Below are 17989 nucleotides of genomic sequence, written 5' to 3' on the forward strand. Positions count from 1 at the left end.
GGGATTTGCAAGGGACCATCGCAGAAGGCATTTTGCAGGATGGTTGTTGCATGAGAGAGCATGTATCACCAACAACCAAGAACCATCAACAACAACCGAAGCGAGAACACAATCACCACCACCAACAAGGCTCCATAAACGCATAAAGCGCACCAACAACATCGACAACAACATCAAGATGTGGTTCCGGGACAAATAAAGGATCGAGAACACCACACAAACATAGCATGAAGTATAATTGCCAACCAACGTCCCGGAACCAAGAAGGGGGTGAAAAGAGAAGAAAAATGCTTTAGACCATTAGGAAGAAGGGGATTAAGGACTGATGTGAAAACATATCAAGTTTACCATACGGGTGCAACTCAGGTCGGGTTGAGGCCAACCCTAACCCAACCTGCGATAGCATTCCCTCAATCCTAACCTGACCCAGCTCGAGCCTCGGGTTGGGTTCGGGTTCATCTAGAGCCAAACAGAAAAATACAAGAAAAAAAAAACATAATCCTAAGAAAATCATGATAAAATTAGACGGAGGTCGGGTTCGGGTCGGGTTGCAAGGCCTAAAACCTGACCCAACCCAAAATTAAATTGGGCTGGCTTTTTCCAACCCTAACCCAACCCAACCCGAGCCAAAATCGGGTTGAGCCCCAACCCAAGTTGCACCGCTAGTTTGCCAGAAATGGGGATCATGCTAGAGAGGAAGAAAAGAGGAATGGAGAGGATGGAGAGTCTCCACTAAGGAGCTCCCATGTAATATGTATACATAGGAGCCCAAATAGGGTTACATTGTACAAAGACTACAATACCCTCCAACACACATGGAATAACCAAAGTACCCTTCTACACTCCGCCTCAAGCTGGAGTGTATATGCTATAGAACTCCAGCTTGTTACAAAGAAACCTACAATAACAGTTATAATACCCATACAACAAAAAAGATAATCGCAATCACACAGCCAGCTTGGTACAACACTCCCCCTCAAGCTGGTGTGGTGAATACATAGTGAAATACATAACAAGAAAGGGAACGGCCACAACGAGTATAAAATACGCACACCAGCTTGGTACACTAGTGAGATAAACGGCCACCAAAAACTACGAGCTCCCCCTGAATCAAAGCAAGGCTATCAAATTTGCACACCAATAACGATCAAACAGAGGTGCCTCGGAATAACAACGAAGCACGAACAAAATACGCACACCAAAGATGCGTACAACGAACACGGCGAAGCACCAAGAGTAGACATCAGCGGAACACATCACCAATAGAAGAACTCCAAGCACCAAAAAAGTGAGAAGAGCTAGCAACCAACCAACAAGCAGGGCGATAGAAAATCAGCCCATCACAAAAACTAGCGCTCAACGAAGGGGCGCATGAGAACCAACCAACGACGGTCAAATAGCACATCATCTGGGAGAAACAACCAACCAATGACGGCCAAGCATGTCGCCTGGACAACAACAAGGCCGAAAGCAACGCTAATGACAGGGCGTATAGCCATCAACAACAATAAGGCTGAAAGCAACGCTAACGACCGGACATATAGCCACCAACAAAGTGGATTGCAACGCAAACCACTTCAACCACAGCAAATGGCTAAAACTACTCCAAGCAACTACACTCACCATGTAGAAGCATCAACAAACACGACTCACCAAGCGAGGCCACCAACAACACTAAGCGTGGAAGGAACTAACAATTAATGCAAAGAAGCAACCAACAACCAACCAACCAACCGATGATGATCAGAAACCAACAACCAACCAAACAGAGAAAGCAACAACCAAGAGGGCGCACAAACCAACAACCACGCGTGAACAAGCCACTAACTAAACAACATTAAACAACCAACAAATCACCAACCAAACATCAACAAACAACAACTATAAGAGGAAGTGGAAGGAAACAACCAACTAGAAAAGGAACAAACCAACCCACAAACTACCAACAACTGGAGTCACCAACAACACACCACTAAACATCAAGCGGAAGGAAACAACTAATAACATGAAGAACTAACGGTGCAAAGAAGCAACCAAGCAATGAGAAGACACAACCAGCAAAGAATGATTAACAACATAAAAAAAAGAACCGCTAACAACAAGAAGAACTAGCCAACCAACCAAGACTACAACAAGACAACTCAATACAACAGTAGACAATAATACCACATTCCATTCATGTAACTACATGAGGCCAACAACACTCCCCCACAAGTTGAAGTCGAAGGCTGTCAACTTACAACAAAAAGAAGACTCTCAAGGCACCACACCTCTTACTGTTTACCAAATACTTGGTGTGCACCTTTGATATCAACATAAAAGACATAGAATAAAGAGAAAACAAAGATTAGGATGGAGTAAAGAGGGAGGAGGATTTCAAAAGAGACTTAAAAAGAAAGAAAGAAAGGATTTAAATCATAAAGAAAGGGATTGAAAATCTAGAAAAAACTCAAAAGAACGAGATTTATGGAGAAAGAACAAAAAAAAAACAAGAAAAGCAAACAGAATGGGGTTGATATCTGCCAACTCCTTCTCAGTAATCATTAATGGCTCAGCGGAAGGATTCTTTAAAGCATCAAGGGGGATCCGTCAGGGGGACCCATTGGCACCGTATTTGTTCATAATGGTAGTTGAGGCACTTAGTCTGATGTTGACAAAAGCAAACAGAATGGGGTTGATTGGGGGATTTCGAGTGGGACCAGCTGAAGAGATAGTCCATCTCAAATTTGCAGATGACACATTAGTCTTCCTTCAGTACACCCCTCAGGCTATCTCTAATGTCATGACAATCCTCAAGTGGTTTGAGGTTACATCGGGCCTCAAAATTAATTTAAGCAAAAGCATGCTCTTGGGCGTCAATCTAGATCAACTAGAGGTGCAAAGATTGGCAGCGTCTAATGGGTGTTCTGCGGAATCTTTTCCTGTTTCCTATCTGGGCTTGCCCTTAGGATTTGGTATTTCATCGGCGTCCCAATGGGATCCAGTAATTGAAAGAATTGAAAGGAAGCTAGCTACTTGGAAGAAGAAATATATCACTTTTGGGGGGAGAATTACACTAATCAAAGCAGCCCTATCTAATTTGCCGGTATACTTCATGTCCTTGTACAAAATCCCAGTCAAGGTGGCCTTGAGAATTGAGAGATTGCAAAGAAATTTCTTATGGGATGAAGACGGGACACTAAAGAAGGTAAGGCATCTAATTAGCTGGGACAAAGTCACATAGTGAAAGGCGAATGGGGGTCTGGGTATTGGCAAGATTAGACTACGTAACAAATCGTTGATTGGCAATTGGCTGTGGAGATATGGTAAGGAGAAATCTGCCTTATGGCATCGGGTCACAGGGCTAAAATATGTCTCCGAATGGGGGGACTGGAGCTTCAAAAAGCCCGTGGGAGGAAAGGGTTCAGGTGCATGGAAATCCATCTGCTCTGTTAAAGAGTAATTCGACCGATCAATCCGCTACAAAGTGGGAATGGGCACCAAAGTAAAATTTCGGCTGGATCTCTGGTGCGGCCAATCTAAATTATGCCTGGAATTCCCGGGACTCTTCAGAATCGCTTCGAACCCTGAAGCAACAGTTGCTGACTACCTGGTGAGAGAGGGTCAGGGAGGAAGAGGATTCTGGGATATTCGTTTGCATCGAAACCTTAAGGATGATGAAATTCAAGAATTTCAGAGACTACTACTCTTAGAGTCGACATATTGCTTCGCAACATAAAGAAGATGAAAGAATCTGGATTCCAGCATTTAATGGGGACTTTTCTGCCAAGTCCTTCACTCTGTTAAAAGATGGTCATATTTCTCTGATGAGGTGCATTTGGAAATCATTGGCCCCACCAAGGGTAGTGGCTTTTGGATGGGCCTTGATACACCGGAGGATTAATACGTGTGATCGCTTAAAGAAAAGACATTTCAGTATGGCTAGTATGTGTGTCCTATGTCATCAAAATGAAGAAACTTTGGGTCATCTAATGTTGCACTGCCCTTATGCTTATCATTTATGGATAAGAGCAATTGGAGCCTTTGGAATCTCTTGGGTGTGTCCTCAATCTATCAGCTCCCTCCTATCTAGATGGCGCACAGGGCCTTTTGGAGAAATGGGTAGATACCTCTGGGCAACGACTCCATACGCCATAGTATGGAATATCTGGAAAGAACTTAATAGACGCATCTTTCAGGAGATAAGTAGAACCGTGGCTCGTATAGCTTCGGATATCAAGATTGAAATGATTTCCTGGACAAGGGCGAAGAAACAAACTCCTTATGGGATGGGCGACCTCATAAGGAACTGGTGGTCAGTATTATGGGACAGAACTATCCGCTCCAAGCCTAAACCCAAATGGATGAGTCCGCCAACGGGGTGGTTGAAATTGAACTTTGATGGTAGCTCTTTGGGCAATCCTGGAAGGGCAGGGGTAGGAGGAGTAATTAGAAACTCTTCTGGGTCAATTGTTATAATGTATTCGGGACCTTGTGGAATATGTGACGCTAACGAGGCTAAGGTTACAGCATTACTTTTTGGTCTAAGGTGGGCGTCTGAACATGATCAACATCCTCTTATAGTGGAAGGCGACTCCTCAAATGTAGTGGCCTGGGCTTCTGAATCATCAAAGGGTCCATGGAGACTGCAAGAGATTGTAGCGGAAATACTGGACTTAATGCGGGTACCCAACCAGAGTCTTGAACATCGCAGGCGATCGGCAAATGAGATGGCTGACACTCTAGCCAAAGCAAGAGGTGACCGGGAGGATTTTGAAATAGTATCATATTTGTAATGAGCGCATTCCATGAAGGAAAGATGCTTTTTCCCTTTTGAAAAACATCGGATATGTCCGGTGCTCTACTAATATTTGTATCAGCAGGCTGGGACCACTGGTCCCTAATGCTTTTTAAATATTAATGAAACTTGTCATCTTTCAAAAAAAAAAAACAAGAAAAGATTCTATGGATGGAGAAAAGAAAGAAAAAGAACGGATCTTTTTGTGGTTTTTGTTTTGTTTTGGATGGATGGATTTACAAATGCTATTTACAAGAAAGGGTGGGGTTTAGGAACTCACAAGAAGGGAAGGGTTAGGGATTAGGGTTAGGGTTTCACGAATTTAGGGGGTGGGGTTCACGAATTTAGGGTTAAGGGTTGAGGGTAATGGATGTAGGGATTAGGGTTTAGGTATACACTAAGGAGGATGGACCCAAAAAGGGTTTTGAGAAAAACAACGAGGGAGTCTCTTATCGTCTCGTCGTGTCTTTAGGATACCATGTAAGAATGGGAGTAGAAAAGAGAGCGAAATGTGAATGGGAGAGGTGATGGGAAAACTCTTCTTTTTTTCTTTCCCCTAGGATCTTAGCTTTGACACCATGCTAGAAATGGAGAAAAGGTTAGAGAGGAAGAAGAGGAATGGAGAGGATGGAGAGTCTCCACTAAGGAGCTCCCGAGTAATATGATGTATATATAGGAGCCCAAATAGGGTTACAATGTTCAAGGACTACAATACCCTCCAACATACATGGAATGACCAAAGCACCCTTCTGCACTCATCAATAAAGTTTAAGGGCAGGGTTTTAAGCCAATAATGAGTGAAAATAGCTAGGGGAGAGGGGGCAGGGTAAGGATGAGGAAAAATCACATTGAGGGACTTCTAGGGTTAAGGTTTTGGGAGGAAAGTGCTAGGATTAGGGTGTTGGGCGAGGGAGGGGGGGGGGGGGGACGTGGGATATGGAGTGGGGGTGGTTCTATTGCGTAAGGTTTGTGAGAGGTGCAGCTAGGGTTAGAGGTGAGCAGGAGGTGTCGCTAGGGTTAGGAGCGAAAACCCAAAAAATAGAGGGTGGGGAGTAGGGGATTGAGGGCTAGGGTTAGGATTGTTTTGTAGAAGAATCCAAGGGAAAAATGATGAGGCATGGTGATGATGGAAAATCCCAAAGAAAGGGGGGTTCGGCTAGGGTTAGTGTGAAGAAAGGAAAAAAAAAGAAGGAAGAAGAAGAGAAACTAGGATATTATACCTTTAAGGAGGGAGGAAGATAATCACTTACACATTGTGCTTTGATACCAAGTTATCTTCTACATAGGAAGAGGAGCGGAGAATAAAAGAGATGGGACAAATGAGTGTGGGAGAGTTATCATTCTCTCATACGAAATTGTTGTGTGTGTGTGTTACATGTACAATGACTAGTATGCCCTTAGAAGTGATGAATACATCTAAAAGAATGTTTAAAAGATAATTCGAGGAACGAACTTCGTGAGAATGTCAACAAGCTGATCTTCTGACAAAAAACAGTAGTGACCTTTGCATCTACTTTTTCCCTAACAAAGTGATAATTAACATCTATATGCTTTGTTCTCTCATGGAATAAAAAGCTAGAAGTAATGCGGGACTGTTTAGGGAAAATTGACTTAGGACTCTGGATTTTAATTACAAAAATGGGGATAATGGATAAAAGGTTGGGGTTTAAAGTAGTTGAGAAGTTATGGTGAAAAGGAATAAGAAACAGGTTTCTTAGGGTCTAGGAATTGATTATGTAGACCGTGGGGATGGATATGAGGGACTGTTGGGACTGTTCGAGGGACTAGTGGGACTCTTGAGATGGAACTATCGTAGTGTGACTAATAGGACTATGAGATGAGACAGGTTTATGGTGGCGATTGGGTAGGAATTAGGTTGGAGTGGTCGATTGGTCGAAAAAAGGGTTTAGGCTGATTGGTAATGGATTTAAGAATGTAGGTATACACTTTAGGACTGTCATTGGATTTATGATAGTTTTAGGAAGTGGAGTGGTGTTATGGGGTTTTTTGGGATTCATAGGACAGGGGTGATCAATGGGATGGGGACTGGTTTTATGGCTGCTGACTTAAGAATAGAGCAGTGGGCAAGATTTAGTACCGTGGAAAAAGGATTTATGATCATTTCTTGGATCTGTAGACAGATCAAGAAAGGAATCAAGGTGGGGTTGTCAGGTGTGCAAACTAGGGAAATAGGTTGGAAAAAAAGTGGGAGCAAGGGTGGTGATCGGCTGGGTTGCAGGGGATGGTAGACTGTTTAATTGAGCAGAGGACAAAGATTAAGGGTTAGGAAATCGAGAACTGTAGTAGACCAAATAAGGGACGGGAAGAAGAAGACCTAGATTGACTGCTTTATTGAGCACAGAACAAAGATTAAGGGTTATGAAATCGAGAACTGAAGTAGACCAAAGAAAAGAGGGGAAGAAGAAGACATAGATTTACTCTAGGGTTCCTAGGAGTCACACCTGGGCCTGAAGCATCACCCTCCAAATATGCAAGGCTGCAGCTATCTAAAATCTCAATCAACATATGTATCTAAAGGAGGGCCAGCCCTTACATAAAACTTCCAAACCCTGCGACCAAGTTGTAGTGGCCTATTAGGATTCTAATCCTACTACATCTAATACATTATAAAAAAACAATTATAACTTGTCATTTAGACAAGAGACTAAAATTTGGACTCTTATTTACTAAAGACATGGACTCTTGACAAAACAAACAAGCTCCACATAGCAATAGACTTTAGTTCCACAAAAGCATGGTTTTTCCCTCTTGTTGTTAGTGTATATGTTGGCTCTCTTGGCTCACTTAAGTGAGTTAAGTGCATTAAAGGTGGGTTGTCTTGAATCACCTAAATGAGTTAAGTGAATTAAAAGTGTAAAAGAATTAAAGGTCCTCTTGAATCACCTAAATGAGTTATGTGAATTAAAAGTGTAAAAGACGTAACTACGCTCACAACTAGGAAAAATGACAAATGCCCATGTAAAATACTTAACTACGCTTACAACTAGGGAAAATGACAAATACTCCCATTATCTAGGGAATCTCCCATGCGGGCCCCGCACCACCCTCATGCCAAATCAATATTGGGGTGTTGGAGTTTAGTCCTTGATGTCTACTTTTGTACACTTATAGGGGATGCTTCATGTTACGAAAGAGAATGAGAGGAGAATAGTGAGATGGGAAAGTCCCCCTCATGTGAGTATTTTTATCAAGGGAAAAATACACTTAGACCCGCTGTGGTTTCTGACACATTCAACTTAACCCCTAATGTTTAAAAAGTTACAAGTAGACCCCATGTGGTTTCAATTTGTGTAAGGTAAACCCCCTCAGTTGACGGTTCGTCAACAGATTGAAGGGTTAGGATGATCCGATGGAGCTGATTTTTTAGGCACACCCTATCTATGTCAGGGCCCATCAAATGAACGCTTTGGATCATCCAAACAATGTCGGCCCAAGGTGTTTTTGGAAGTGTTTGATTTTGGGTATGGGGCCACATTGTTTGGATGATCCAAAGCGTTCATTTGATGGGCCCTGACATAGATAGGGTGTGCCCAAAAAATCAGCTCCATAGGATCATCCCAACCCTTCAATTTGTGGACGAACCGTCAACTGAGGGGGTCTACCTTACACAAATTGAAACCACACGGGGTCTACTTGTAACTTTTTAAACATTAGGGGTTAAGTTGAATGTGTCAAGACCATAGGCGGTCTAACTGTATTTTTCTCTTCTATTAAAAGTCAGAAAGTACAAAGACAACTATGCCCTTAGGCATTACACATGTATTCTAACCTTAGTTATAAATTTCGTTCCGGTCGCCGTTCCGTTTTGGCTACCAGAACAGAACGTTCCGGTGTTTCGGCCGTTTCGTTCGGCGTTCCGGTCAAAACTTTCTGTTCGGGTCGAAAAAAATAGTTAAAAATATGAAAAAAATCCAAAAAAATTAGAAATTGTTAGAAAAATATAAGAAACACTTAAATGAACTAAAAGACATCTTTATTACTTAAAAACCAAAGTTTAATACAACTAAGACATAAAAAAGTAGAACATAGAAGAACAAAAGCCAAATACATAATGTCAGCCACATCTCATATCATCTCTAAATCTAAATCAAAATGGTGGTGAATCTGGTTGATGATCATCATACTCAACCGACTGGTATCCCTCATCATCGCCGTCACCACCACTTCTTGGAAGAGTGTCCTCAAGGTTTGCGTCCTCGTCCTCGTCATCGGCCGCATCAACTCTCGAAGGCGCTTCAATATTTTCCCATCCAATGTCGTCTGATGTCATAATGACATCTTCATCTTCCGCAACCCAATCCATCATAACATCTAGGTGATCTATACTCAGTGGGTCGCTAGTGGTAGAAGTCTTCTGTTTAAGTCCCTGAAAAGAATGTCCAACATAAATTAGAAAGTAATACTTAAAATTTAAAGGCACGTGGTGAAATATGAGAAAATTAATTCCAATTCAATTAAGTAGCATACATTTCTCGAAACTTGAGGTTGTAATGGACAACTACCAAGTCATTCAACCTCTGGTGCTCCAACCTGTTTCTTTTTGCCGAGTGGATGTGCTCGAAAGTGCTCCAGTTCCTTTAACATCCAGTAGCACTACAGATTTGGCTGAGAATTCTGACAGCGAAACTCTGTAAGTCCGGGACGTCATTTCCAAACTGGTTCCACCATGCAACTGTAAAGTAAACAATAATAGTTAAGCATTTACCTGTGGAAATTTTAAATAAAATATACTTAATTAAATGTACAAACCAATATACCTGGTCCCAATCTGCCTCGGTTGCGGATTGCCATCTTCATTGCAAACATGCAGTGGACTCTCGATAGTTCTCAATCTGACTGGTGATGGTGTCCTGTGTAACTTCATCAGGTACTAGTCAATTAATACATTCAATCAAACCTCGGGTGACTTCATGATGCCTGGAGAATGTAGGACTGAAAAGGAGAGCAGGGTTAAGAAAGTATCCCGCTGCATGGAGGGGACTGTGAAGCTGTTTGTCCCATCTTTGGTCAATAATCCTCCAGATGGGAGCATAATCTGACTTCTTGTTCTTTAGCCTAGCCTTGATGTTTTCTTTGGCCCTATCCATGGCCTCATATATGTAACCCATTGCTGGTTTGTCTTGCCGGTCTACCAAACGCAGCACCCTCACCAATGGCTCGCTGATGTTTAGAATATGCTTGCAGTTGTCCCAAAATTGTTTATCCAACACTGTACTCACGATCTCTTCACTCAATCCATGTCGAATGTACCTACTAGCAGCATACTCATCAGACACGAACATCTGTTGTAGGGCTTTCCTATGAAGCACCAGACTTTGTATACTAATGAAATTGGTAGCAAATTTAGTCCACGCAGGACGACACAAGTCCCTCCCACCCGTAAATTTCTGTCTCATCAAGTTCAATAGAGTTGCGTGGTTGTAGATAAACCTCGTAATCTTCCGAGCCCTGTCAATTGTGCTTCCTATGAGAGGAAACACATCTGGTTTGCCCAAGTGCCCTAAAATCAAGTCTAAACAATGGGCTGCACACGGAGTCCAGAAGAATGTGGCATATTTGATTTCTAACTTCTTCCCAGCAGCTTTATAACTTGGCTCACTATCAGTATAAACTGCACCACATTTTCCGGACCTACATCCAAAACAATCTCATCAAAAATTGCAAACAAAGCCTCAGCATTCTTCACTGCGCCAGATGCATTAACAGATTTAAGGAAAACTACTCCTTTAGGACAGTACACCAAAAAGTTAATTAAGGCACGTTGTTTGGTGTCTGTCCATCCATCGGCCATAATGCTACAGCCACTAGTTTTCCATGATTTCTTAACTTCCCCCAAGTAGTTGTTTACATCTTCTACAGTTTTCTTCAATATCCCCCCCCCCCCCGTAAATCGTGAAAAGAATGCACTTTATAACCTGAGCCTACTGCATTTATGGCATCAAACATTGGCTGCCAATATGGTGAATTAGCAACATTGAAAGGCAGGTTGGCATCATAGCAAAGCATGCCAACTGCCATATTTGCCCGATCAAGTGTTTCTTTTGTTGCAAAAGCACTCTTAATGTTTGGCTGGGATCCAGGGGTTGTTCGTGGTGCAAAGAAATCTCTTAACCCCCCTACAAGACACTTCTTTTTCCTCTTTGCCCCACTCGATTCTACAACAACTGCTTTCCCCTTATTCCTAGGCTGAGGTGGTCCCATCGGTTCGTCGTCCTCATCCCCCTCCCCCTCCTCCGCTTTTTCTTCTTCTGGTGCGGCATAAAAACTACCCACCTCTGCCCTTGATACACTTTTCCTAGCCCTTTCTTTTCTCATTTCACCTAACATTTGTGCCATTCTCCATTTTACATCGGCATTGACTTTTTTACAAGTCGTTATATCGCCAGGAACACCCGCTTATACCTCCACCCTTTATGAGTTTTTCACAAAAGGTGCATTTAACACAGTTTTTTTAACCCGGAATTACTAGGCCATAAGCCCATGCCGGGTCATCAGATCTAGCAGGTGCGGAACCAATAGATGAGGCTCCTCCAGAAGAACTCATTTTTTAACTTGAAATGGAGAGAAAGAGAATAAGGAATGAAAGAAAATTAAATCAAATAAAGCTTTAACTTTCCTTACGCCTTTTGGATGAGAGAATAAGTTGAAAAAGCCTTAGGTTGTAGAAGAGAAGCCCTTGTCTTTAGTAGAGTAGAGCATGTTGTTATAGGAGATAAAAAAAAGCCTTTGATCTTCTTGAGCCTATAGTGGGAATTGGTTGGAATTGGAATAATAAAAGCCTTTGAGATGATCTTTGTTATTGTAGGAGAAGTAGATGTAGTTGTATGTAGTGTAGTGTAGGAGATAAAAAAGTTGTAGTTGTAGGAGAAGATTTGAAGAGGAAATGAGTTGTGAAAAAACAATGGTTAGAGAGCTATTTATAGCTTTTGAGGTGAAAAATGACGCAAAATGCCCTCCCAACAGCTATAAAACGGTCATAAAATGAGGGTAGAAGTATAAAAAAGTCCCCAACAGCTATAATGGCATTTCTGTAATTTTTGAGATTTTATTTTTATTATTTTTATTTTTTTTGCAAAAAGACGAAAAATGCCCTCCTAACAACTATAAAACGGTCACAAAATGAGGGCAAATGCGTAAAATACACTCCCCAACAGCCATAAATGAATTTATGTAATTTTTTGGATTCTTTTTTATTTTTTTTTATTTTTTTTGGAAAAAGACGAAAATGCCCTCCCAACAACTATAAAACGGTCATAAAACGAGGGCAAATCTGTAAAATACACTCCCCAACGGCCTTAATGGCATTTTAGTAAATTTTTTGAATTTTTTCCGCCTTTCCAGACCTTTCTGGCAGGAAATCCGCCGGAAACCGGAATTCCGGCCAGAACGGAAAATATGCCTATTCCGTTCCGAAATCCGGTCCGTTCCGGCCGGAACGGAATTTATAACTAAGATTCTAACACTCCCCCTTCTGGATTCTCTGACGGATAAAATGGCAGTCGACCTCAATGTGCTTCGTTCGTTCATGAAAGACAGGATTTGTAGCAATATGAATTGCAACCTTATTATCACAGTACAACCGAGAGGGAGAGGAAGGGGCTATACTAATCTCAAACAAAAAGAGCGCAGTCAAATGAGTTCTATACTTGTGCGAGCCATGGCCTTGTACTTAGCTTCAGCACTGGACTTTGCTATGACGTCTTGTTTCTTGCTACACCATAACACCGGGTTACCTCCTACAAAGGTACAATAGCCGGTAGTGGATCTCCTATCTGCTGGAGATCCAGCCCAACCTGCATTAGAGAAACCTTTAATCTCTATGCCCATGCCTTTTAAACAACAGACCTCTCCCTGGAGCACCCTTTAAATACTTAAGTTTCTGGATTACTGCAACCCAGTGAGAAATGCGAGGTGAGCTCATATACTGACTAACCACTCCTACAGCATATCAAATGTTTGGCCGGGTCACCCTGAAACAAAGGTGTACGTACATAAATAAAGATGGTTATGTCCGTCTCCTTCCCATCTATCTTGACCGGGAGGCTCTTGCGGAAGCCATGCCTGCCTTTCTCTATAGATATATGAGCTTGCCTACCAGTCTGCCTCCTATATCTGCCAGAATAATCTAACAAGTCACCCTCTTCTGGTCTGAGTTTCACATTCGGGTCCCATGGGTACAAAAGCAAGTTTCGCTCCAAGATTTCCCGTCTCCTCTAATGGATCCAACACATACTTCCTCTGTGATAGAGAGACACCTCTAGATGAATATGCTACCTCTATCCCAAGAAAGTACATGAGGCGACCCAAATCCTTGGTGGAGAACTCTTTCTGCAAGAACATTTTCAACTTCTATATACCCTCTAAATTACTACCAGTGATGATAATGTCGTCCGCATATACTATCAAAAATATACAACCGGTCACGGACTGATAACTGAAAAATGAATGATCCACAACACATTGTTCGTACCAAATCGCATGACAGCCTCACTAAATCTCCCAAACCATACCCACGAAAATTGCTTTAGTCCGTAGAGAGATTTGCGCAATCAACATACAGAGGAGGACATCTCCCCCTGAGCAACATACCCTGGAGGTTGCTCCCTATAAACCTCCTTTGTAAGTTCACCATGAAGGAATGCATTTTTCACATCAAGCTGATAAAGTGGCCAGCCTTGATTAACAGCAAGAGAAAGTAACACACGAACAAAGGGAATCTTCGCAAAATGAGAGAAAGTCTCAGTGTAGTACACACCAAAGGTCTGAGTATATCCCTTTGCGACTAAGCGCGCCTTCAAGCGCTCAACAGCCCCATCTAGCAAATATTTAATAGAGAACACCCATCGACATCCCACAAGGAGAGCACCAGAGGGCAGAGGAACTAAATCCCAACTATGATTGGTGTGAAGGGCACCCATCTTTAAATCCATGGCAGCACACCATAAAAAATGAGCAAGAGCTCGGCCACTACTTTGGTAAAGAGATAGAAGAGAAAGAAGACAAATCCTCGAAACTAAATGTGAGATTATCATATGAAACAAAGTTAGAGATATGATGACCAGTGGAACCAGAGCGGGTACGCGAAGCAATAGGAGAATCAAAGAGAGGGTACCCTGAAAAGACCTGAATCTCCAGCTGTGAAGACGGGTCCTCGAGAGGAGGCGGTGGGGATCTACTTGCCGACACTGCTGATATGTCTTAGTAGGAGCAGGTTGATCAGTAGCAACTGGTACGAATGTGGCAGGCGGTGATAGGGAAACCACTGGCATAGAGGGCGACGAATGTGAGAGGACAACCGGATCTGGAAGGACAGGAAGAGGAATCGCTGAATCAGAAAACAATGGGACTAGGCACAGGTGACGGAGTAAAGAATGGCTCAGTCTCAAAAAATGTGACATCGGCAGACACAAACCAACAACTAAGACGAGGACTGTAACAACGATATCCCTTATGAGTACGAGAGTATCCCAAGAAGACGCATCGCTCGGATCGAGGGTCCAACTTATCAAAACCAGGTCTTTGGTTGTGAACGAAGCAAACACAACCAAAGACGGGGGGCAGGATAGGAAAAGGATCACGCTGAGGATGAAGAACATTGAATGGGGACTCGCCCTGAAGAACCGAGGAAGGGAGACAATTAGCCAAAAAGGAGGCAGTGAGAATGGCATCACTTCAGTAGGTCTTAGGAACCCGAATTTGAAAAAGTAGGGTACGGGCCCCAACAAGTAAAGGGCGTAGTTTCCTCTCAGCAACACCATTTTGCTGAGAGGAATAGGCACAAGATGACTGACGAAGAATCCCTTGAGAGGACAGGTAATCCTGAAAATCATTCGAGCGAGAAAGATACTCCCTAGCATTATCGGTGCGCAGGCATTTAAGAGGATAATTATATTGAGTTTTGATTTCAGCACGAAAAAGTACGAAATGAATGAAAGACTTCAAATCGATCTTTAAGTAAAAATAACCATGACATTCGTGAATAATCATCGATAAAGACAATAAAATACTTAGAGCCAGTTGAAGATGCGACCCTAGATGGCCCCCATACATATGAATGAACAAACTCAAAAGGACTCGACACTCTACTAACGACTCGAGATGGAAAAGACACGGGACGGTGTTTTCCGAGTTCACAAGACTCACACTGAAAAGGTGAAACAGAACCGGAAACAAAGGGCATCTGCCGAAGGCGCTGAAGTGAAGGGTGGACAAGACGACAATGCCACTGATATGGACTGACAGAACTCTGCAATGGGGCAGCAGGCGGGTGACAGTCCAGACGATAGAGCCTATCCACCTCACGTCCCGAGCCAATCATCCTCCCAGTCGAGAGATCCTGAAACGAACAGTATGAAGGATAAAATGAGACAGAGCAGTTGATACTTTTAGTAAGCTGACTAACTGAAAGTAAACTGAAAGGGGATTTGGGGACACAATACTGAGAATAAGGGAAGAATGGGATGAGTAGACACACTACCAACTCCAGAAATGGGAGTGGTGGACCCATCGACAAGGGTTATAGAATGAAAAGGTCTAAAAGAACGAAGTTGAGAAGAAATTACTAGTCATGTGGTTCGAGGCCCCGGAATCAATAATCCAGGAGTCGGAACTAGAGGGAAGAGTAGTGGGTGAACTGCCTAGCTGTGCAAAACCTGCAGTAGAAGGACAAGCACTGACGCGAAGGTGCTGGAACTCCTCATAATCCGCCCGTGATAAAGTGTAGGTATCAGCAAGCGGCATAGTATCTGTGGAGGAGAAGGCAAAACATCAGAATAGAGTAGTAAGGTGTGTCGATCGTGCCTGACGAACCTCGGGAAGAAGCGTATATCATGTATCAACATGATGTCCCTCTCTCTGACAATGAGTGCAATATGGTCTGCCACAGCCACCACCAACACGGCCACCACCATAGCCCCATGGTTTTAAATTTCGGTTGAAATTTCATTTTTGGACTTTCTTACAAAATTTCCACCAAAGTTCTAAAAATGTATGCCGAATTCCACCGAAATCGTTGAAATTTCAACCGAAATCGCCGAAATTGAAACCGAAATTTTAGACATTTCAGTCGAAATTACAAAAAATTAAACGATATCATAATCATATTTTTACATGATTTTGGCCCGAAACCGAAACATTTCAGTTTCGGTGGTGGCCGAAACCGACACCGAAACCGAAATTTAAAACCTTGCACGGCCCCTACCACGACCAAATGAATTACCATCACAACCAGACCGAGGAGCACAAGGGAAGAGTCACTCAGAAGACACTAATGGGCACGAGAGTAGACCTCTGTGAGAGAGGGAATAGTGAAAGAACCAATGATCTGCTGACGAAGATGAACAAACTCAAGGCCAAAACTATTAAGGTAGTGAACGAATCGAAGCCGGTCGCGTTGTCCGGTGAGAACCGTGATGTCATGGTAGAGGGAGATGAACTAAGTGTATGCGTAGGTAAAGACATCACCACGACGAAAGCACATCCACTCGGAATATGTGGCACATATGCCTGTAAGGTTGTCTACCCCATAATAGAGTAGCGTGGTATGGTCCCAGATTTGCTTCGAAGTGGGCAAAACATCATAATGCCAGTAATAGTAGGAGTCATACTCTGTCGCAGAAGCGTACGAATAAGCGCATCCTCCTGTTCCAAACGATCGTAGGATGGGTCTGTCGAAGCAGGGGGATCCAGACGAATAAGGCTGGCCTTGCCTCGAGCAAGCAGATATGTCTCTACAACGACCTTCCAAGACAAGTAATTGGTCCCATCTAGCTTGACAATGGTCATCTCTGGGAATGATCCCTCCACAGGAGATGGATAACTAGAAGAAGTATGAGTCGACGAAGGTTGTGGTTCGTGAACCTCAGTGGTCGTGCCAATCGAGGGATCCTCAATAACGGGAGGATCCATGAAGGCAAGAGAAATAAAAAGAACACAACCACAACAATCAACGAGGAAGAATAGAGGGAAAAGGGACAACTAGATGGGTCCAAAAAACGTAGTGCAACTCAAGGGGAGCGAAAAAGAAGAGTCGTAGGAGAAGAACTGCAATCAAAGAAAAGGGATTTAGGCCATGAGTTAGGGTTTCTTTTTTTTTATTTTTTTGTTTAGGGTTTTGAAACTGTGGAGGCAGGAGAGGAGAAAAAGAGAGAGGGTGGGCGGAGGGAATGTGGGGCTGGTCGCAAGAGGGGATGGGAGAGGAGAGGGTCGCGGGTGGGGAGGAGAGAGAAGAGAGGGTCACGGGAGGGATGGGGGTGGGGGGCCGCGGGGGGTGGGGAGGGGGTTGGGGTTACCGCGAGGTGGGGTGGGCGTGGGGGGTTGCCGCAGGAGATGGAGGTTGTCGCAGGGGCTTGCGGTGGGCCGCAGTGGTTGGAGAGGGATGGGGGATGGGGAAAGGTTAGGGTTAAGGTGAGGGTGAGGGTGAGGCCAAGGAAGAAGAAGAGAGGTGGTCAATGGTGGTCCCTAGGGGATCAAAACCCTAGGGCTCTGATACCATGTTACGAAAGAGAATGAGAGGAGAACAGTGAGATGGGAGAGTCCTCTCCCTCACATCAGTATTTTTGTTAGAGGAGAGAAAGTACAAAGACAACTATGCCCTTTGGCATTATACATGTATTCTAACACTTCATATTGATGTTGTTTCCCGACTGAAAAGAACTTAACCATGGCCAGTTAAAAGTATGGCAATGTTCATAGATTTTGGGGTTGAGATGTTGAAACTCCTCCATTGTAATCCGGGTGCAATCTGATAAGGGACGACCTTTCCATTTCACGCGGAAGTTTTGATAAGCATCATCTCAAGTAGAAATAAGTTTTTTTTTTTCAAGTAGAAATAAGTTGAACGTCTACAAAATCTTCAACGGCCTCCTTAATTGTAGGAATAGAAGGCAATCTTAGAGTCGGTTGAGAGACTTACGAATCAACATGGTGTCCTTGATAAATAGTGAGATCTTCCTCATTGGAGATCGGACTAATTCCCATATAGTCGGTAAGATCTAAAACATAGGCATTAGAATTGATTTTCTTTACGATCTTATAGGGGCCAGAACTGCATGAGTTTATCTTCTTAATGCTCCTTTAGGAAACCTCTCATGTCAAATATGCACCATCACCATGCCACATTATTGAAAACCACTTAAGATGACAATGTGTAAATCAACCCTTGATTTCCATTAAAAAAAAGAAAGAAAGAAA

General features: G+C 43.0%; 2 protein-coding genes across 5 annotated transcripts in view; both read right to left on the reverse strand.

Moving 5' to 3' along the window:
• NSI (nuclear shuttle interacting) overlaps window positions 1-17989 on the reverse strand; it is a 65884-nt gene that overhangs the window by 21929 nt on the left and 25966 nt on the right. The gene's annotated exons all lie outside the window — the stretch shown is intronic.
• LOC143880296 (uncharacterized) lies at window positions 8862-15319 on the reverse strand. Of its 3 annotated transcripts, none has more exons than XM_077383164.1 (3): window positions 9556-15319; window positions 9329-9470; window positions 8862-9164 (listed from the first exon to the last, which is right to left on the reverse strand). In XM_077383164.1, the coding sequence occupies exons 2-3, from the start codon at window positions 9380-9382 to the stop codon at window positions 8886-8888; spliced, it is 333 nt and encodes a 110-aa protein (XP_077239279.1). In that variant the 5' UTR covers window positions 9383-9470; window positions 9556-15319; the 3' UTR covers window positions 8862-8885. The 3 variants fall into 2 exon arrangements, 1 of the variants encoding a protein (XP_077239279.1); XR_013251622.1 differs by having other exon boundaries at window positions 9266-9470.

This window comes from Tasmannia lanceolata, unplaced genomic scaffold, assembly GCF_043159265.1.
Source record: "Tasmannia lanceolata isolate RefF3 unplaced genomic scaffold, GAP_Taslan_0.1 ptg000006l, whole genome shotgun sequence".
Classification (NCBI taxonomy): domain Eukaryota; kingdom Viridiplantae; phylum Streptophyta; class Magnoliopsida; order Canellales; family Winteraceae; genus Tasmannia; species Tasmannia lanceolata.

Coding starts and splice junctions, on each gene's coding strand:
- LOC143880296 (XM_077383164.1), bottom strand. CDS start 9,382: ATGTTAAAGGAACTGGAGCACTTTCGAGCACATCCACTCGGCAAAAAG. Junction 9,165..9,328: donor CACTCGGCAAAAAGAAACAG/GTTGGAGCACCA, acceptor CATTCTTTTCAG/GGACTTAAACAGAAGACTTC.